At 41.4% G+C, this 22,766-nt stretch overlaps 2 protein-coding genes across 2 annotated transcripts in view; one reads left to right on the forward strand and one right to left on the reverse strand.

Annotated features, from left to right (window-relative positions):
- The first annotated feature begins 16,344 nt into the window (after positions 1–16,344).
- LOC113284023 lies at positions 16,345–18,528 on the forward strand. The gene has a single exon (XM_026533414.1). The coding sequence runs from the start codon at positions 16,421–16,423 to the stop codon at positions 18,416–18,418; it is 1,998 nt and encodes a 665-aa protein (XP_026389199.1). The 5' UTR covers positions 16,345–16,420; the 3' UTR covers positions 18,419–18,528.
- A 2,601-nt stretch (positions 18,529–21,129) lies between these two features.
- The window catches only part of LOC113284024, a 5,047-nt gene continuing 3,410 nt past the window's right edge, over positions 21,130–22,766 (reverse strand). The window contains exons 4-5 of the transcript XR_003327877.1: positions 21,623–22,061; positions 21,130–21,501 (exon numbers count right to left, since the gene is read on the reverse strand). The gene's annotated coding sequence lies outside the window, so the exon portion shown is untranslated. The remainder of the gene's footprint in view (positions 21,502–21,622; positions 22,062–22,766) is intronic.

Raw genomic sequence — 22,766 nt, forward strand, 5'->3', positions numbered from 1 at the left:
ATATCACGGATTAGATATTTTCCAAAGATAAAGGAAGAGAGGAAAGAAGAAAAAACATGCGGGAGACTCACTGATTCGCTTTCAGACCGACTACAAGAAGATTCAGCACTGCTGTCGGAAGAACTACTCTCGCCATCACTAGACTCTGAAATTTCATCCTTCTCGGGTTCTCCATCACCATGGATAGGCTCAGAACCGCCACCCTCCATCTCGAGAAACGATGTTTTATGACTACTTGAAAGTTTGGTAAAGGTGTTCACGCTGCTGAGACCCTGGGAAAGATACAAAGACGGATACTCAGAAAAGAAACAAGGATTTACGCGATCCAACTAAAATCAAGAGGAAAAGCATATGTACCCGCATATTAGACGAACTGAAAGTCGGTAGGGATGTCGAATCTGAATGGGAACCGTCTGCACGGCTTTTAGACCTTCGCTCCTTCACTTGGGGACTATCTGCATTCGGGCTAACGAATTTTCGCTTGGTCGAAGAAGGATCCCTCAGCAGTGGGTGCTCTGCTAAAACCTCAGGAGAAGTCTTACCGCGACGGTTTTCTACCACATCATTCACGAATCCATGGATAGCGATAAACTCATCCTGCAAGAATATGTTATATTTGGAGGTTGTTGATGGATTTCGTTCCGCGAGCGGAAAAGGGAGACTTTTACCCGACACAAGAACACTAGCATCGAGAACAGTTGGAAACGAGTCTTCTGGAACAACCAGATGACAAACGAGTGGGACCCCTTGGTCAAAACCCATATGTCGAGCCGCCCTATCGATATTGTAAGAAACTGCTTTGCAAGATCCTCGAAAGAAAGACGGTACATGACCGGGCATGCAGCTTCGCATGAACACCATATCTCCAACACTCATATCCTCTTTATCAGAAGACAAAGACATGCTCGGAGCAGGATCAAAGGTATTGATCTGAGTTATGGACGCATGAACCGGAGCTCATGGACGAAAATTGACCGTGTGCAAGTTCTCAAGGAATCCAACCAGGTTCGAACCAATATTTGGGCGCCTATTCGACCAGCAGTATCCTAGAACCACCCCAAGACTCGGTAATTACGGCCAACGGTTTTGGAGCATACCTTTCTAAGTGCTCCCACAACCACTCTTGGAGAAAGGAGGCATGCATATACGAATCCACTTTCAGGTAGCCATTTGATGTGCACATGTCCGCGACCAGATGATCCAAGTGTGTGTACAGAGAACCAAGAAACAAGCCGCCAATAGGGAGAACGACACCTTTTGCCAATTTTATGGCAAACTTGATAAGTTCCCGTCTTATCTCCTTCTTACCAGAGACGTCATCAAAAATATCTCTAGATAACCAAAGAGCGAAGAACGCTGCGACATGAAGTGTACCATTTTTTCAGATTTGGCTCCAACTCATCAGGAAACCATTGAGACACCCACCATCCAAAGAAGCACCTCGTCTCGTTTTCTTTCCGAACGAATCCTTTTTATTTCGCAACCAGAGCGGCGCGTATTTCTTCTTCATCTGCAGACAACTTAACATCGAGGTTTTCTATTACGGGAAGGTTCAGCAAGACGGCCACGCTCTATAAAGAGATAGTCGTTTCACCCCACCTGCATATGGTCGTGTGAGTGTCCGGACACCATCTGGAAATAAAAGCAACCAAGCCTGGAATATCTTTCCTAATTTGAAGCACTTCGAAATCCGCGAGAGCATCAATAATCTGCACCTTGGTCAAACTGGCTTTTACACATTCCTGGCTCATCATGAATCACATCCATTTCTCAAAGGGACGCAACGGACTCACACAGATTTTAAAGTCAATGGGAGAAGCAGAATACTCTTTCCTCTGAAGACAAAACCTTATTACATCTCCAGGCCGAATTGACCGGGCCTCTTCTTCACTTTCCGGACCAGTTAGAAGAATCGAAACATACTTGGGATGATTTTTCTTAATTGTGGCGGATGTTGTAAAGAATTCATCGTCTATGTTTTGCTTGGAATTGCCAACATCTTTCGGTACGGCAGAACTTTTCTCAAATGACATCTTAACGAAATTCTCTCACGCTACTTTCACCTTCGAAATAACTATAATGGAACAATACAAAGAGAAATTATTACGGAAAGTGCATGGAAATTATTTTATTAGACACAGGAGATCCATCCTGGACGCAAACCAATTTTTTGCAAAGTCATAATGCGCATGAGCAAAGAAATGGGGAATTATAGACCCTGCATCACCACCTCATGCCAAGGCCGTACCCTGCAGCAGGAAATTTGCGTCTGGACGAGGAGACGCGCCCCGCCATGGGAACAATACACACGGCCACACCAGGAAAAAGGAGGAAACCCTAGGAGCTAGGTTTTCACGGGAAGGGAATGACAGTTACTAGCTCATGCATGCCTACTTTGCACAGTAATTGAGGCGGCCAACATCACTATGGTGTTCACGCCTAAATTTTACAAAAGTTCACACGAAGCATATTTACGGCTAGGATTCATACCAACACAAAAGAAAAATATTTTTACAAGTTCATGAAAAGGTACGCCCACAGCTAGGGTTTGCACTAAAACAAGAAAACAAGAAAAACAAGTTAAAGAGGAAGTGCTGGAAGACATACCTGGGATTCGCTCGTCCGCTTTACTGTTACCACACGGCCAGAATAAAAAAATAAATATAAAGGTGTGAAATAAAAGGAGAGGCCGGCCCCTTTTTATAGGCGTGGTACTTGGGAGTTTGAATAAGGAAAGCACTTCCTATTTGAGTCAAGTAAGGAAAAGAGGAAACCGGGCTCGCGAAGACAAATCACCATGCCAAGCCGTCCGCGCATGCTTTGCCTCACCAAACTGCGCCATTTCCTTGGCCCTACCATGCAAAGTCGTCTGCACCATGCCTTGGCCCTACCACGCCAAGCCATCCACATGCTTAGCCTCACCAAACCGTGCCTTGCCTTGCCCCCCCATGCCAAGCCGTCCGCACCATTTCCTTGTCCCCACGATTCCAAGCCTTCCGCGCCATTACCTTGGCCCAACCATGCCAAGACGTCCGCGCCATGACTTGCCGCGCCAACACCAAAAACTCGCCAAACCAGCGTCATGATGTTCCCTAACCCAACCAAGGTGATACATGGCCAGACTAAGCTGGCGATCTTCATCTCACCACTTCACGGTCTACACCACAAATATAATCTATGCAAGGCCGCCAAACATGAGGATCATGAACTCTCCTTACATCTCGAAAAAGGTTAGCCGTACTTTCCTGACCATCTTTTCATGACCTGTCATTTCGATTTTTGTCCTCGCCTGTCACCATCTTATGCTTACCTCGCAAAATTGCTCATATTCAGAGCTAAGCAGGGGACTTAACGTTGATGGTGGTTTTTAGCTTAGGGTCAAAATCGTAAAACTGTACATCTGACATGGTGTCACTATGACCATTAGCACATTTATTGAATCATTCAGCATGCCTACGTAAGAACTACCGAGGTACCCTTTTTTTTTACATGGGTCATGTTCCACGGCAGAACCCTTAATATTGACTGACATAATCTATGCCAAACCCTAATTCTCATGCTACCGCTCCAAGGCATGCCAACCATGCCAGCCGCACCACTGTGCCAATGGAAGACCATGTCAGCCACGTCGTCGCGCCAAGGCATGCCAACCATGCCATCCACAACACTGTGCCAATGGCGTACCATGCCAGCCATAACTCTGCGCCAAGGCATGCTAACCATGCCAGCCGCACCTTCGCGCCAAGTCATGAAACCATGCCAGCCGCACCTCCGCGCCAAGGCATGCCAACCATGCCATCCACACCACTGCGCCAATGGCATGCCATGCCAGCCGCACCTCCGTGCCAAGGTATGCCAACCATGCCAGCCGCACCTCCGCGCCAATGGCATGCCATGCCAGCCGCACCTTCGCGCCAAGGCATTCCAACCATGCCAGCCGCACCACATGTACCAATGGCATGCCAACCAACTTGCTGCGCCATACCATGCCGGCCTTCCCTATGTGGCTACCAAAAAGAAGGCGTACGATGATCAACGACCACCCTTCCATCTTAGATGCAAATCTTAGCCGTCCAAGATCGCCAAACAACGCATGGTAACCTTTGTCCCAAACCCTAGTTTTGGCCACGCCAAACCGCGCCAAGGCATGCCATGCCACATGTGCCAATGGCATGCCAACCACCTTGCCGCGCCATGCCATGCCGGCCTTCCCTATACGGCTACCAAAACGAAGGTGTGCGATGATCAACGACCACCCTTCCATCTTAGATTAAAATATTAGCCGTACAAGTTCGCCAAACAACGCATGGTAACCTTTGGACCAAACCCTAGTTTTGGCAACGAAAACCGCGCCAAGGCATGCCATGACACATGTTCCAATGGCATGCCCACCACCATTCCGCCCCATACCATGTCGGCCTTCCCTATGCGGCTACCAAAACGAAGTCGTGCGATGATCAACGACCACCCTTCCATCTTAGATGCAAATCTTAGCCGTCCAAGGTCGCCAAACAACGCATGGTAACCTTTAGCCCAACGCCAAAACCCTAGTTTGGCCGCGCCTAAACCACACCAAGGCATGCCGACCATGCCACATGTGCTAATGGCATCCACGCCATCCACCTTGCCGTGCCTAAGCCATGCCATGCCGGCCTTACCTTCATGGCTTCCAAAACGAAGGCGTGCGACAATCAACGGCCACCCTTCCATCTTAGATACAAATCTCAGCTTTCCAAGGTCACCAACCAACACATGGTAACCTTTGGCCCAACGGCAAAACCCTAGTTTTTGTCACGACCAAACCGCGCCAAGGCATGCCGGCCATGCCACATGTGCCAATGGCATGCCAACCACCTTGCCACGCCATACCATGCCGGCCTTCCCCATGCGGTTACCAAAACAAAAGGCTTGCGACTATCAACGACCATCCTTCCATCTAAGATGCAAATCTTAGCCGTCCAAGGTCGCCAACCAACGCATGGTAAACTTTGGCCCAAAACCCTAGTTTTGGTCACGCCCAAACCGCGCCAAGGCATGTCGGCCATGCCACATGTGCCAAAGGCATGCCAGCCACCTTGTCGCACCATACCATGTCGTCCTTCCCTATGCGGTTACCAAAACAAAGGTGGCGACGATCAACGACCATCCTTTCATCTAAGATGCAAGTCCTAGCCGTCCAAGGTCGCCAACCAACGCATTTTAACCTTTGGCCCAACGTCAAAACCTTTGTTTGGCCACGCCTAAACCGCGCCAAGGCATGCCAGCCATGCCACATGTGCCAATGGCGTTCCAACCACCTTGCCGCTCCATACCATGCCGGCCTTCCCTATGCGGATACCAAAACAAAGGCTTGCGAAGATCAACGACCACTTTTCCATCTAAGATGCGGATCTTAGCCATCCAAGGTTACCAGCTAACGCATGGCAACCTTTGGCCTGACGCCAAGCCCTAGTTTGGTCGCGCCCAAACAAAGCCAAAACCCAAACTTTTGGCCGCGCCTAAACTAGGCCATATTAAAGTCGTACCTGCCATGCTTTCATGCCACTGGCTACCAAACGAAGGGTTGCAATAATCAACGGCTACCCTTCCTCTCAAGATGCAAAATATCGACCGTCGAAGGTCACCACCGAGCCGGCAAGTCTCTCAATCTCAACTTACCGAACAACAACATGCTACATATTTTCCACGAAAACACTCGAGACATCAACACATGTCACAAACTGGGGGATGCTCATTGGGTATTGGTTTGGCGGTTTACAGCGTGTGGCGTACACTATGCCCGTTATAAGACAGTGTCATAAGGATGAGGCGGTTAGTAAATACAGGGAGTAATGGTGAAACGCTTTCTTTTATGGAACATCAATTCCAGGCGTTACCGGTTACCACCTCCTCCCATTTACTCATCGGTTTTCCATTTCTTACGAGACCAGAGTACGTTTCACTTCGACTTGTATAAATAGGTCTTACCTATTTCCACCGAACAACAAGTTCAGGTTAGGAGGATACAACACTCAGAAAATATTTTCTAGCTTTCCATCTGTTAGATTCCCACTTTCTGATACAAGTCGTGAAACAACTACTCTTCCAGAATCAACTATTCTAGTCTCAACACTCTCTTCGCTTCCCTCCCCAAAACCAACCCTTCTCCTTCACTTTGTGACCGAAGCAAGTCTGGAACGGCCATTTCTTGGTTTAGGCCGGATTTGTATAGATTGATATCTCGAATCTAAAGTACTCCCTTGCAGTACATTGTTTAGGGTTTAAACTCGTTTCTCACCCACACACCCGAAATTACCAAAATCAGCAGAAATCGTTTTTACCCTCAAAAAACTGTGAATGATGAGTTCATGTAATTTCAGATTAAGGTATTTTATGATTTGGGTTCTATGGTGGTAGTGGTTTAATGAATTACAGGTTGAGACATGAGCTAGAAACTACATGTGTTGGTAGTGTTGTAATGAGTAATTGCAAGAAATGGATTGGATGTTGTTGTGATAAAATAGGTGGTTGGGTTATTACAGTGATGGTTTTTATTTGTATGTATGATATTCTTAAGTTGCAAGAATGGGATAGGTGGTGGTTAAGAAGAATGCTAGGAGTTCAGTTGATGGTTTGTGCAACTGTGGAGGGGATTGGTTATAATAACGATGATGATGTTGAAGAAATGGGTACTATGGAATTAAAGAAGGGGTCTGTACAGTATGAATTGAGGCTATGAAATCTATTTGAGGTTGAACTAGTGATGGATGTCTGATGAGAACGTGGCTTGGAGAATATGAATGGGATGTTGGTGTTTATCGTACATAGTTAAAGTTGATATTACAGGTCCGAGTAGTTTTTAATACGTATATTAATGGTGGTGTTGTTGAGTGTTGGTTGCTGTAACACACAATTGTTGTATATAAATGGTTCACTTGCAGAAGGTTGTGTTTGGATTGCAATGGGTGTTTTACGGAGCGTGAACATAATTTAGGTTGATCTGAAATTGGTAATGCAGAATTGGGATAATGGTTGTATGTGAAGTTCTACTGATTTCAGGGAAGTGTTGGTTCAATTATCTCAGTGAGCTGTAGAATTCAGGTATGGAAGTGGTTATCTAATGAGGTACATAATGTTTGAAGTTGTAGAAGAGATATAATTGGTATTGAGTTGGTGTATGTGAAGTTGTATTGTGTGTTGAGTTGGGAGAGTAGAAATTGTATAGGATTGTTGTGTAAAATCAGAATTGGATTGTCTCTTTGAAAGCTTGCTGCTACTGCGATTGCAGGTAAACTTAGTTTGCATTGTAATTGAGATTCAAAGTTTATTTAATAATGAGTTATATTCACTTCTGTTATTGAGTATTAGGCTTGTTAATCATCCAATCAGTTTAGCTGACTTAGATTTTAGTCTGATTCAGTCAATTTGACTGAGTCGAGTTAACCTTGTTAACCTGAGTTGTATCGGTGTGACTCAGTAACCAGACCAGTTGATTGTTGACCTTTGTTGACTCAGTTGACCGATTTAGACATTGACTTTGGACTTGACCTTTGAATTACGTTGACTGTTAGTTGACCAGTGACCGTCGATTTGACCGTTAGAGACCGTCAGTTGACTCAGATAAACTGGACCTTAGTTAATGTTTTTTTTGTGGACTTGGGCTTTGGAATATATTCTTTCTTAATTAGACATGTATTGGAACCTTTTGGTCTGAATTAGTCTTTAGGTCCTTCTACAAGGTTGTAAATATCTTTAAGACCTATCAAATGTACTAGAGAACCAACCCACTTCAATTAGTAAACCTTAGATATGCTAAAGATAGATAAATAAAAGATGTAGAACTTTAAATGGGCCTAGAATCTTTATAAATACTTGTATGAATCTTGTGTGATCCTTTGTCTAGATTCTTAGACTTCTTGTGTGATTAACAGTTAGTCTATATTAACAACGATCGATTCAAAGGATGAACCAGCGGATTGTGGATCTCGAGGTAGGCGTGGCTTGTCATCAAAAGATGTGGGAATACTTTTAACTCTTTTGAAACCATTGTCGTTTCTTTTACAAAAGTTTATGTTTTACAAACTCCTGTATTTACTATCTGTGCATTCCATGCTTTGTTTAAATTGCATTTCAATAATTCTGTTGATTCTTTATAATCTTTCCATGGTTTGGAAAGGACTTGTAATGTTTGAATGTCAATATGAATTTTTATGGGAAATAAGAATTTCCACCTGTGGTATATAGAATATGCTCCTTCACATTTATACCTAGAGCTTTTATAATATATTGGTCAACAGTTTGCGAGTTCGGAATTGTCGACATCCATACGTACGATTAGGTATGGATTTGCGAGTTTGGAATTGCACAACCATATTATACATTGTTTGAAGAAGGAGTTTGTCCATATACATGTTTGTGTATTTCAAGTGACTTTGTCACTTGTTGATGTTTGGGAAAACATGAATTGTTTTCCAAATCTTCTCATGATTTCTTTAAAGTTAAATGTTATTCCTGCTGGGAACCCCTTCTAGGGATGATGTGCTAACCTTTTCCCACTTTCAGTTTCAGAGACAGATCATAGTTGCGTAGCGAAAACTTCGAGGAATTGACTCTGTTAATTAGTTAATTTATGCTATGTTATTATGTTGTGTGTTCTATTTGCAAACCAAATGACTATTGTATATGTACCACTTGAGAGTAGTTCTTGTATATAAATATTTCAGAGAGGGGATAGTTTTTGGGTTAAGTTTTGTAGAAGATTTCTTAATTGAATGTTTAAGTATATAATTTAGATTCTTAGTGCCTTTTTATTTAGTTAATCTCTTGGGTTAGTCAGCTGCTAGCTTTGGGGGTTCTACAATTAGTTTGCTTGAAATGCAAACTTCAATATTTATAGACCAAGGAAGTTTGGACACCAAGGAATTTCCAAAACCGAAAATATTCTCAACATATGCATTAACGCCCAGATTCGGTTTCCATAATTCCTGGGAATGCTTTGTCCAAATATTGACCGAAATCTTAGTTGAAAATATTCAATTAGTAAATACACATTACCAATTTTAACTTTCTAAAGATATGCATTTATTTGCTGGAAAATAAAAGCATATAAAACTAAAAACCTTAATTAAAAGCTTCTCAATTTATTTCGATCCGGGATTCTCCTTTAGCTATTAAGGAATATCTTTGAACAATAAAAGATAAGATTTACTACACATGTTCAAAGTATGTCGACATCTTAACTTTGTAAATCCTTTTTCATATTTACAATCTTGGAACCGATTTGCCACACTTCCGAACAAGTTTAGAATTGGTTCATCTGACTTCCAAGAACTATTTGATTGATCAAGAACACTCAATCACCAAATCATGGGTTTCACGGCTCTACCAAAATAGGTTTCGTTTCTAACTCCATGTGGGTACTGGAATTAGTCACACTAGCTTTCCAAAATTTGGTTGACTAGGTACTAGGATCGGTTCCCACATATATATGGTATCTAACTTGTATTTGGTGCACATGCCCATAGGATCTGTTCCCAATAACTAAAACGTGTTGCACATATTCATAGGATCGGTTCCCAATAACTAAAAACTTGCTGCACCTCTTACAAGGATCGATTCCTCTTTTGTGATCAGTTGCGCCTTTTCATAGGATCGGTTCCCCAATGTCTAGAGTTGGTCATACCAATTACAAACAAATCGATCATACCATCTCATGTGATTACTTAAGATCGGTTTCACTAATAAAAGTCAAACCAATACAAAAGTCAGGCCTTGTGAATATTTTTACCAAGAACATAAAGAAGTCATGAGCGGTTATACTAATCACACATATTGGTAATCCAAGGATTTGCAATGAATAACAAATACCAATAAGCCTAGTGATTTCCCTTTCGATTCACAAAACAAGTTTATGAACTACTTCCTTTAAACGAATGTAAAACATTGTTTCCTAGGATGAAATCTTCACCTTTACCCATACACATAATCACAATAGCATTCATACGATTATCGATGTCTTATATACGAAGTTCAAAAGATAGGCTTTATACTTCATATTGTATTCCGTAATACTATGTCTAACTAGAATATACTCATTCATGCTTCGCAGTTATGTTTTCAATATGCACGACTTGAAAGATACGTTAGGAAATGAAACAGTTCAAGTCTTCATGTAATACTTGTAATGTCTCATATCCTAATACTTTCAAGCTAACTTATACGAAGTTGACTCTAGTACATAATCAAGCGACTCCTTAAATGAGTTTTGATTCACTAAAATATGACAACCAAACTTGACATATCAGCGCTTGGTGAGTTCAACCGAGCTATGCTTTAACAACCATGCTAAAAACACGGGGTGTTACAATATCCACCCCTTTAAAGAATTTCATCCCCGAAATTCAAAATAAAAACTATTGTGGACAAGCTCTTTGATTTGGATTCCTGAGCAAAATTCTCATATCCGATGCTCAAAAATCACAAGGTTTCTTTAGTATGTCAAGGAGCATTAATTAGGACCTTCTAAGCACACTTCCCATACTGCATACAAAGGAATCCAAAAAGAGTCCACAACATTACCAAGAATATCAATTGGCCAGTCGCCAAAAGGATATCTCAACAAGGTATCCTGAATGGCGTCTCATACCACCACCCGGGAATCCCCAAGATTCACAAGGTTGAAGATGTCATTGAAATGAAAATATCTTAGCATAGTACTGTGTGGAACAGAATCCAATTTCCCACCATCCCTAACAGTCATCCAGGTTCCACTCGTAAGTGGGATGCTAGCCCGAAAATGCACACCGTTGGCCATTTCCCAACGTGTGGGGATGGTCAGTCTCATTGTTTGTCTATCGTTCTGAATGTTCTTCCTAATATCCACTTGTAAGTGGGGTGCCATTTAGGCCTGGAAAAGTCACAGTACTCACACAAGCTCAACTCGATTCGCAAAGTAACTGGCATTACAGTTACAAACTCTTTCCACGCAAAAGTTGGCCTACTCTCCAAATTTATTTCCTTTGAAGGAAAAATTCTCGTTGACGAGTCCACTCCGCACAGTACCTAGAGTTATCTCGGAACTTTATATGATACCAACTGTGATGGACCGGAAAATTATGCCTAGCGCTTCTGGGCTCGCAGGCCATAACTTCCCCGATGCGCCATGATGACGCAACTTACCGGGACTTAAAACAATGCAAATGCACGTACATTTTCCCTTGCAAGCATGATCGTGGATCATGATGCATTTAACTTAGCTTCCATACCATTCCAACTTACCCTTGTTCTGCAAAGGGTTTAAAGCCTTGAAGGCTATAGCAGATGCACTTCACATGCATCACTGGATTCCGAGTCCTGTCCAGGCATAAGGCATGCCTTGAACTTACTCATAGGCCATTCAATGCCTAGTACCCCCTCTTCACTTAGTTTAGGCATTGCTGAAAGCATGCACTTATCTTACTCGTGCAAAAGGTGCATCAATGCGGCTCATCCCATGCTTTCCTTAGACTTATGCAAGCTCCGCTAACTTGCATACCGATGTAGCTTACTTTCGAGGCCATGCCCAATGCACCATTAGTACATGCCTAAGTTGAATGCCTTGATAGGAAGTATGAGCATCCATGGAATGGATAGCAACTTGCCTCATGAAGTTTGGCCACAATCATCTCTTTCGTCGAACTGCCGAGCCAGACGATATGAGAGGACAGAATGCTGCAATCACCTCTAAATTAGATGATATGAACGACACCTCTGTACCTTTTAGCCATTCCCTTCCTTAGAAGACTTTATTAAAAAGCCTTAAGTTCAACCATTTCCAACTCTAAAATCAGATCTTTTACTTACACAATTACTTATAATTCCACTTTCAATCATGGTCTCTAAATCTCAAACTCTAAATCTCAAAATATGTAGAAACAAATTACAGAAAAATTGTCAGTTCATCGTGAACACAAAACACTTACCATAAAATGCTTCATTGACAAAGTTCGCGGTCCAAAGTATAGTCTGGATGAAGATAAAACTATTTGCAGAAGTTATGTAGCATTTACGCTTGATCCTATCAATGGTGTTCCACAATCACATTATTCGCTTTACAGGAACTTTTGAAATAATTTTTTTCAGGAATCTGGATATAAAAAGCCGTGATTCTGCCGGGTTGTTAGGACGTTTTGGTATAATCATCAAAGACATAAACAATTGGGTTACTTTGATAATGAAAATGAATCGTCAAAGAGGAACCGGCGATGCTGAAGTCAATGTGGTAAGTTACATTGCAAATTGTTTAATTGATTTTTAAAACGTGTTATCTTTGTTATAGTAAATTATTTATAAATTTTCAAACTGCAACAACGAAAACTTGAGATGAATGACAAAGAACAAGAGATACGAATTTCATACATGAAGCCTGATTCCACATCCTCAGAAAGTTGAACCAATATTTTAATAACCCGTCCCTCCATCGATATTGTCCCCACTTAGCCATTGTTGTCATCCAACAGTGTCAAGATTTCAAAGTTCACTGATGCGGTCATCCATCAACAGCTTCCTAGGAGGTCACCAGTCCTTGAATTACCTCCGCTCGAGCACGCTTAACTGCAAAGTTTTCTGCTAACCTTGGAGCCAATTGTGCTGAAAAGGCCTCGGTGTTAGGAAAGGACAAACCATTAGCTATGTTCCACTCGACAAACCATACCTTCCAAATCATGGTATTACAAATATAACCTTGATCTACTGAATGGATATCAAGTATGAAAAAGAATCCCCTTCACGACTCCAATATTTATCAGGGTCTCCTTATTCTTCACAAGAAATAAACAAAACCTTGGACCAAACACTGGTAGACCTCAGCATGGTAATTATAATTTGAATGTTAATGGGAATGCTGAAAGATATGATGGACCATGCCAAAAAAAAGGCATCACAAGATGCCACACAATCATCAACTTCAGAATTTAACATTCAAGATTATTATTTTATTGAAAAACAAGGAAGACCGGTATCGTTAAAATAGAAGAGCATAAGAAAATGGCTAAAAAAAATGAAGAAATGTCGTAAGTCGGTTGAACATAATATTCTTAATGCCCACATGAGAGGAATTATGGGAATGGACGTGACAAGATAAATCAAGTAAATCTAAAACTCTGACAAGATGAATTTGACAAAATTCAAACACAAAAGGCACGACAACACCCAACACCAGTTGAAGTTAATTTGGATGAGGATATCACCTTAGATAAGGATAATAATAATGCCATTACACTGGTTTAGTTATTAGCAATAATATTTTATTTTAAATTCAACCTAATCGTTAGTTTCAGTTTTAGTTTTTCTTTTTCTTTTTCAATTTCAATTTGATACTTAACTTCATTTTCATTATTTGTTTAAATTACGTAAATAGATAATAACTATAAAGTTAAAAAAAAACTAAATTATTTGAGGATTTCTTCTTCCGAAATAAGACCAACTATCTGTAGTGAGTTCCTTTCTTAGTCTTTAATATAAACCTCTGTTTTGGATTATTTATTCTACCATTTTATAATCTCTTGCAACAACACTGCAGCCGAGTTGAAACTCTTTCCTCAAATCTTTATCTGGATAACTTGTCTAACTGGTATTCCATTGAGTTTCCTTGATTACCATATTATGAAAAATGATGTAGTTGAGCATAACCCTATTCATTTACATTGGATTAAACGAACTTGCCCTTTCAAAATTTCAAATGCTCATTCAACATCCTTCCTACATCCCATATGCTTATTGCTAAAATTCTTAATTTCTCTCACGGTTCTCCTCGTGATTAGGTATCTCACCATAATCCTGAACTAAAGTTGACCATGCTGGATAAATTGCGTCCGCCAAAATATTGATGTTGACAACGAACTAAATTTGCAGTTGGAGCAGTTTTATACTTCAATTCTTCAAACAATGGAGATTTATGCAAAATATTGATGTTGTTATTTGAACCCGTGAGTCAAAAAAAAAAGCATTTCATATCCAACAATCATAAGAATACGTCGCTTCCACAACGACGAATGGTTTTGAGTAGTGGCCCTTATACTGACCTGGCTAAGACATCCATGTTACACCCGATACATGTACTCATGGTTACCTAGCATTTCGAGAAAGCATCTCTTCGCATTTTCGATTAGTAGTCGGTCGACATCATCTTGCATTAGTTGTGTAAAAAACGTGGACCAAATTGGTAGACTATATTTTCTAAGAAGATGTTGAGATTTTCGTATATTGTTGTCTAATTTGCCATATGAATGTACTCATCACAGGCATCCGCTAACACATGACTTGAAAATCAGGCGCATGTCTCAGCAACACAAAACGAGGGTTTCGCTCGTTATAGGACTTAACCAAACATCTCACGACACGAGCTGACGACAACCATGCAACACCTGTATGAAAGTCAGTACCATCCCATTAAGGACGGTCTAGTTCATATGTTGACCCAGAATCCTTAAGGCTACAATGACTTTTTTTTTCAAGGACTATGTCCTCGTACTATATCTGCATCAAATTGATTGTGGAATTTAGGCTTTACCCTACAAATCTGTCCAATAAGCCTAGTGTCCAAGCTGAAGCGACATCGAAAATCTTCACCAGAGTACACATATCCATTGTTAAATTAATCACGCATCATTTGTTGATGTCATTCATTTAGAAATCTCCATATGTACCTTCTTGTTAATACAGATATGTATCGTTGTGTTGGTCATCATTCTCTCATCGATTGAATTTTCATCCATTTGATCCAACTGCTGCATAATCGCTTGCTGTTGTTGGAGAAACATTTGCGCTAATTTTTTGTTTCTTTATTTTCTAAATTAAGATCCACATCGATTGAAATGGCTGAAAATAAATACTAATATATTGAAGAAATTAGAAGAGTCTTCTGAAGATAGAAAATTAATAGAAGTTGAGTATGCTTAAAATTGGTGAATGGAGAGAAATTATATAAGAATAAGATATAGTAAATGGGGCACGACCAAAAATTTAGCGGTTGGCATAAAAATTTAAGACAACCATCTCAATCTTCTTCGCAAAATCATTTTACCAGAAATTGAGTACATCTAAAATTGGTGGATGGAAACAAATTATATAAAATAGAGATAGTTGTTGAGGTACGACTAAAATTTTAACCATTGACATATAAATTTAAGACTACCATCTCAATCTTCTTCGTAAAACCAGTTTTGCCACGGTCCAAAAATGAGTTTCCCTTACATCATGGCATGATAAGTTGATTTATCAATATTGATAAGGTACCAAATACCATATAAAACTGGAATCTTCCGGCTCAACCACGTATTACTAGTGTTGATTTCTTATCCAGTGTATTTCTGGTCCGATACACAAACGAAACAAAAGTCAAAAAAAGCAATTGGCATCCTTGCGTTCCCACCTTTCGGATATAATAAAGTATTCGAGTTATATTGAGTTCCAGTCTTTGCGATGATCAAATCATTGTTTTTTGGTGAATGGAGTTTTTAAAAAAGAACCAACCTGATCACATATCAAGAAACATTTCAGTAAGCCAACACAAAAAAAGCGAAAAATGGGTCATTTGTCCAAAAAAATTTAAAACATGGTTCAAATGGACGAGTAAAAATTAGTATGGGTGAAATGGACAAAAAAAATAGCAAGATGAAACTGCATTCATCGCGGCTTAAACTTAAAAAATAGTAAGGATGAAACTGGATGCATCCTGATACAAATTAAAAATAAGAAAAAATATTTGAAAATGGGTAGGATGAAACTGGTTACAACCTGGCTATTTTTATATTTTTGTCCATTTAAACAATATCTTTTTAATTTTTGTCCATTTAAACAGTATCAAAATGTACAAGTCTGTTTCACCCAGAAATTCTTGATTTTGATCTTTTTAACCAATTTTGTGCAAAAAAAAAAAAATATCTATCGATTTTTACGAGCTGGTATGTTGTCTTTTTTTTTTCCTTCGAAGCATGGTAATCATGTTGTCTAATCGTGTACATACGAGAAATACTTCAAAAAAAAGAAAAAAAAAATCACTTTGAGAAAACAAAAACATCAGAGAGATTTTTCCTTGATGACATACATTTGTTTTGTTTTGTAAGACTACCAGTAAAACCTTATCCTCAACAAATACGACTTGTCGTTGTAGCTATCTTCTCCCACTGTCTCACCAAGAGCAATTTTCCTCGTAAGTTCATGACCTCCAAATCTATTACGTCTCTCACGATAAACTCAAGTCAACATGTCAATCTACTATGTACGTCACTTGCTGCGGTAGCAAACGCTTGTCGTCTTTCCATTTTGTGCAGCATATAAATTAAGTTGACAGCATGTGTATCCGACATTAACGTAGTAAATCTATCTTTTATCACTACTCACTCCTCCCCGCACTCACTTAATTTTATCGCACTCAGTTCAGAAGCTTTCTTTCTCTGAATCAATGGAGACACCAACAGGAGTCATAGTATTCACCACTATAGGTGTAACTCACTACGGTTTCGATATCTTCTCCGCAAAAATCCCATCAAATCTCGACGAACCAGCTTCTGAGTGCCACCGGCTCACAGACGGTGTATCTATCAACTTCAACGGCCAATTCATCGACGAAAACGAAACCATAACTTACATATCAGAAAGAAGAGGTGCACCACAAATCTACTTAACTCAGAAATCAATCATTTCATCAACACCTGCAGAGTTACTCCCGACCGTCGCTACCAGCTTGTTTCAGGATCGACCGGTTATTCGAAACGGCAAGTTATATTTTGTTTCAGCTCATGAGAATCCTAACCAAGCTTTCAAGAGTTGGTCAGTTGTTTATTCCAAAACACTTGGTGGCCGAGAAAACGATGAGATCGTTCGAGTGACGCCGCATGGTGTCGTTGATTATAGTCCGGCAGTGTCGCGCTCAGGGAATCTCATTGCCGTTGCGTCGCACGGGGATCGTGAATGGAAGGGAGAGTTTCATGATTTGGATACTGATATTGTTGTGTTTAAGGATTCTGATCCGACTCAGAGAGTTACCGTGAGTGAAAAGGGCGGTTGGCCTACCTTTTCCGATGATGGGAGTATCTTTTTTCACCGGAAATGTGAGGATGGGTGGTGGAGTATTTTCCGAGTAGATTTACCGGAGAACGTTTGTGATTTAAATGAATTTGAGTTTTCTTCTCGGCGGATTACACCACAGGGAGTTCATGCTTTCACTCCGTCGGCCTCACACGACGGTAAAAGGATCGCTGTTGCAACTCGGCGCCGTGGAAATAAATTCAGGCATATTGAATTTTTTGATTTGGAATCGGAGTCATTTTACAAAGTGACTGAGTTGATTAGTCCAGAATTTCATCACTATAATCCGTTTTTCTCTCCTGAGTCGGGATTCTTGGGGTACCATCGATTCAGAGGTGAGTCAGGTCAAGGTGAATCGACGATTCCTAATCTCAACCCAGTTATATCTCCATCGAAACATCTGAATATGTTCCGATTGAACGGTGCATTCCCTAGTTTATCTTCTGATGGTAATTTCATCGCTTATAATCACGATCTTGCTGCAAATGCTGGTGTTCAAATCGCTAAATCGGATGGTACAAAAGTTTGGACCGTTTTCACAAACAAAATAGCTTTTGGCGTTTCTTGGAGTCAAGCTGAAAATAACGTCATTTACTCATCAATTGGGCCGATTTTTGAATCAGCTAAAATGACTGTGCAAATCGCAAGAATTTCATTCAACAAAGCACAACTTGAGAATGAGGATGTAGACCAAATTTCAGCTGAAGTTAAAATGTTAACCAAGGAAGATTCAGGTAACAACGCGTTCCCATCTTGTTCGCCGGACGGCAAAGAAATAGTTTTCCGGTCAGGGAGGTCAGGTTATAAGAATCTATACATAGTTGATGCTGTTAACGGAGAATTCAACGGTAAAATTCGTCAATTGACAGAAGGACCATGGATTGATACAATGCCAAGCTGGTCACCGGAAGGAAAACTCATTGCATTCTCATCTAATAGACATAATCCAGCTGATGAGGGATGTTTCAGTATTTATTTGGTTAATCCAGATGGGACGAACTTACGCCGGTTTTCCATCCAAGGGGTTGATAAAGAACATGCTGACAGAGAAAGAATTAACCATGTTTATTTCAGTCCTGACTCGAAATGGCTTCTTTTTACCGCTAATTTGGGAGGTAATTCAGCTGAGCCTGTTTCGCTTCCAAATCAATTTCAACCATATGGAGACCTGTATATTGTGAAGGTGGCTGATGGAAGTGGATTGCAGAGGCTGACATGTAATGCATATGAGAACGGTACACCTACTTGGCACTCTGGAAGTGCCAACTTGGATAAGGAACTGTTGGCTTCAAAGGAGAGTGAGAATTTTAAGAGGGGTGAGAAATTGAAGGGACAATTTGCTGAACCACTTTGGATAACTTTTGACATTTAACAAGTTGTATAGTTTGCAGAATCAATGTGTGTGCTTTTGAAGCGTAATAATACACTTTAGAGTTTTGAGATTTAAGCTTGACTAGCAATGAAAACTAAATTACAGCACGAGTACATTGTATCTAGCGATAAAACTTCATTAAGAGTACCTTGTAGTTCCGTCTGCTTGTGAATAGCTTCAAGGTAGATTGCCAACCAGGTAAAAGAAAATAGCTGCAACAGTAAGCTTCTAACTTTACCAGAACTGCTAAGAAAAATGAATCAAATATAAGGTGTACGATTTCACAAAGAAATGTGAATGGCAATATGATTTTGAAACAGTGAAAGCCTATCATTGTGTATATCCACAGATAGCTTCAGAATCTTTTTCATCTGAGAGCTAACAATTGATTAAAGAAAAAGAGGAAAGCATGGCCAACTGATATCACTGCAGCTCGAATAGGAAAAAATATAAATGGTATAGAAGGATAAGGAACATGGCTTCCATAATACATTTAGCAGTAGTGTGTTTACATAGCTAGTGTTGGTTACTGATGTTAGCTTAGATGACGCCATTGTAAACAAACTCAGTCCGAAAATTCTTGTGTTAAGAGATGATGAAACATGAGATCTAACTGAATAAGACTTAACCAAATGGAAAATTAGTAAAATTGAATCTAGCTTGGGAGACTTGCCGGATCGGTGGTGACCTTCGACGGTCGAGAGTTTGCATCTTGAGAGGAAGGGTAGCCGTTGATTATTGCAACCCTTCGTTTGGTAGCCAGTGGCATGAAAGCATGGATGGCATGGCTTTAATATGGCCTAGTTTAGGCGTGGCCAAAAGCTAGGATTTTGGCATTGTTTGGGCGCGACCAAAACTAGGGTTTGGCGTCGAGTCAAAAGGTTGCCCTGCGTTAGCTGGTAACCTTGGACGGCTAAGATCTGCGCCTTAGATGGAAATGTGGTCGTCGATTGTTGCAAGCCTTCGTCTTGGAAGCCGTGAATGGAAGGCCGACATGGTATGGTTTAGGCACAACAAGGTGGCTGGCACGGCATGCCATTGGCACATGTGGCATGCCTTGGCGCGGTTTAGGCGTGGCCAAAACTATGGTTTTGGCGTTGGGCCAAAGGTTACCATGGCGTTGGTTGGTTACCTTGGACGGCTAAGATTTGCATCTAAGATGGAAGGGTGGTCGTTGATTGTTTCACGCATTCGTTTTGGCAGCCGTGAGGGGAAGGCCGGCATGGTATGGTTTAGGCGCGACAAGGTGGCAGGCACGGCATGCCATTGGCACATGTGGCATGGTCGGCATGCCTTGGCGCGATTTAGGCGTGGCCAAAACAAGGGTTTTGGCGTTGGGCCAAAGGTTACCATGCGTTGGTTGGTGACCTTGCACGGTTAAGATTTGCATCTAAGATGGAAGGGTGGTCACTAATTGTCGGACGCCTTCGTTTTGGCAGCCGTGAGGGGAAGCCCCGCATGATATGGTTTAGGCGTGGCAAGGTGGCTGGCACGGCATGCCATTGGCACATGTGGCATGGTCGGCATGCCTTGGCGCGGTTTTGGCGTTGGGCCAAAGGTTACCAAGTGTTGGTTGGTGACCTTGGACGGCTACAATTTGCATCTAAGATGGAAGGGTGGTCGTTGATTGTTGCACGCCTTCGTTTTGGCAGCCGTGAGGGGAGGCAAGCATGGTATGGTTTAGGAGCGGCAAGGTGGCTGGCACGGCATGCCATTGGCACATGTGGCATGGTTGACATGCCTTGGCGCGGTTTAGGCGTGGCCAAAACTTCGATTTTGGCGTTGGGCCAAAGGTTACCATGCGTTGGCTGGCCACTTTGGACGGCTAAGATCTGTATCTCAGATGGAAGGGTGGTCGTTGATTGTTGCAACCCTTCGTTTTGGCATCCACCGACTTGTAGCGGGGCCCGCATGGCTTTGGCATGGAATCGTGGCTGGCATGGTTTGCCATTTGCACGATGGCGCAGCTGGCTGGCACGGCATGCCATTGGCACATGTGGTGCGGCTGGCATGCCTTGGCACGGAGACGTGGCTGGCATGGTTTGCCATTGGCACGGTGGCGCGGCTGGCATGGTTTTCCATTGGCACGGTGGTGCGGCTGGCATGGTTGACATGCCTTGGCGCGGAGATGTGGCTGGCATGGTTTGCCATTGGCACGGTGGTGCGGCTGGCATGGTTGACATGCCTTGGCGCGGAGATGTGGATGGCACGGCTTGCCATTGGCACGATGGCGCGGCTGGCATGCTTTGGCGAGGAGACGTGGCTGGCATGGTTTGCCATTGGCACGGTGGTGCGGCTGACATGGTTGGCATGCCTTTGCGCGGAGATGTGGCTAGCACGGCATGCCATTGGCACATGCGGCTGGTATGGTTGGCATGCCTTGGCGCGGAGACGTGGCTGGCATGGTTTGTCATTGGCACGGTGGTGCGGCTGGCATGGTTGGTATGCCTTGGCGCGGAGACGTGGCTTGACACGGTGGTGTAAGAATTTAGGGTTTGGTGTACGAAGGTGATGTCGGTCAATACTAAGGTTCTACCGTGGAACATGACACATATATATGTAAAAAAAAAGGTACCCTGGTAATTCTTACGTAGGCGTGTTGAATGATTCAATAAATGCGTTAGTGGTCCTAGTGACGTCATGTCAGATGTAAGGTTTTACGATTTTAACCCTAAACTAAAAACCACCATCAACAACAGGCCATTCAGAAAGGCTACAATCTTGCACTATAACAAAGATTTCAAGGAAACTACAGAACTAAAGTTAGGAATTTTGAAGCCATAGACTTTGTCTTGGGAAGACTCATAAAGATAGATTCCCATCATCTCAACAATGCTGCTAAACTAGCCAGGATTACCAGTACCTCTACTTTATTACACAACCTAAACTGGAAAGGTCCCAATTTGCACTTATTTTGGCAAGCTCTACAGTTCAGTCCAAACTTACTTCTTCAGGATAACTGTAATGACTTTAATACTCTGTTAAGGGATCCTCTTGGTGCTAGCCTTAGCCCAGTTGAGTTGATCCCAGATGATGTATCTCTGGAGTAGGTTGCTCTTCCTTGAGCTTCCCATACTCTTTTTCTGTAAAATAAAAAATATATGCAATATCAAATTGTAGTGAAATTATTCAAGGCGACAATCAGTAAGCAGTAACCGGAAGGACAAAATCTGGCAAAATATGATCAAAGGACAGTAAGAGCACCTGGTCCCACTTTTATTTTCCTAATTTGGACTTGTAATCATCGGCATCTTGGAAATGACAGTACGAATTTCAACAGTTTTCATAAACGAGCTAATGGATGTATAAAGACGACAAGCTCCAGGGGTTCAGCTGAACTAGCAAAAAAGTGGACTACAATATTAGTTCCTATTAACAAGAAATACTACCATTTCCTATTTTAATATACAGAACTGAACCCTCCCATTTAGACATTTCCTGCCGAAACTGATAACTGTTGTCCAATTAACTCTAATTTATCATGATAAAAACTGGTTCATTTTTAAACACTGGAATGCATGTGCAAGGTACTGGGTGGGATTGAAAATTAAATGCATATATTTATCAAACCACGAAATACATATACCTCAAGATCAGGGCACCAGTAGAAAAGTGGGTTACGTGCGTCGGTAACCATTACAAGCTGGGAAGAAGGATTATGTGATGGATTATAATTGTAATAAAATGTATGTGCAAGAACATCATAACAAGAACAAAGTTCACAAATCTGTCAAAACCATGTAAAAAAGAAAGGATCACCCAGAGCCTGAATAGCTAAAGCACTAAACATCCTGGATGCAAGCTATAAGATACTACTGACAAGTCTGCCAATCAACATCAATATAAGACTCTGGTATATGTCAGACCAACTCATGCTTGCGTCATATCTTTTGTGGGTTTAAACGTACCTGATGTTCCATTAACTAATTGTATACAGAAAATCACCCAACTTATGCCAGATTTTGAAAGACCTCATATCTAAAATAATCATGGGTGGCCATTGAGCATTGTAAAATAGAAAGATTACAAATGGGTCAGGCTCAAGTCTTAAGAATAATATCTAAGTGACTTCTGTAAAGCTAAATGATACTAAAGCAATATGGACTGAGTTCAATCACTAAGTGCAGCAATTCATCTAACAAGTATTAGAATTGAATCCTTGTTTCGTATAGATTAAACCTCATCTTTGCACTATACAAATAAGCACACCAAATACATCATTCACATATATCAAATCATAAGAAAACTCTAAACTAGTCATTCTAATCACTATCAGAACATTTCAACATATTACTAACATCAGGGGAGCAATTTACATACAGTCAGAGGAAGTTCACAACAGAAAAAA

Source organism: Papaver somniferum, chromosome 5 (genome assembly GCF_003573695.1).
Source record: "Papaver somniferum cultivar HN1 chromosome 5, ASM357369v1, whole genome shotgun sequence".
In the NCBI taxonomy this organism is placed as follows: Eukaryota; Viridiplantae; Streptophyta; class Magnoliopsida; order Ranunculales; family Papaveraceae; genus Papaver; species Papaver somniferum.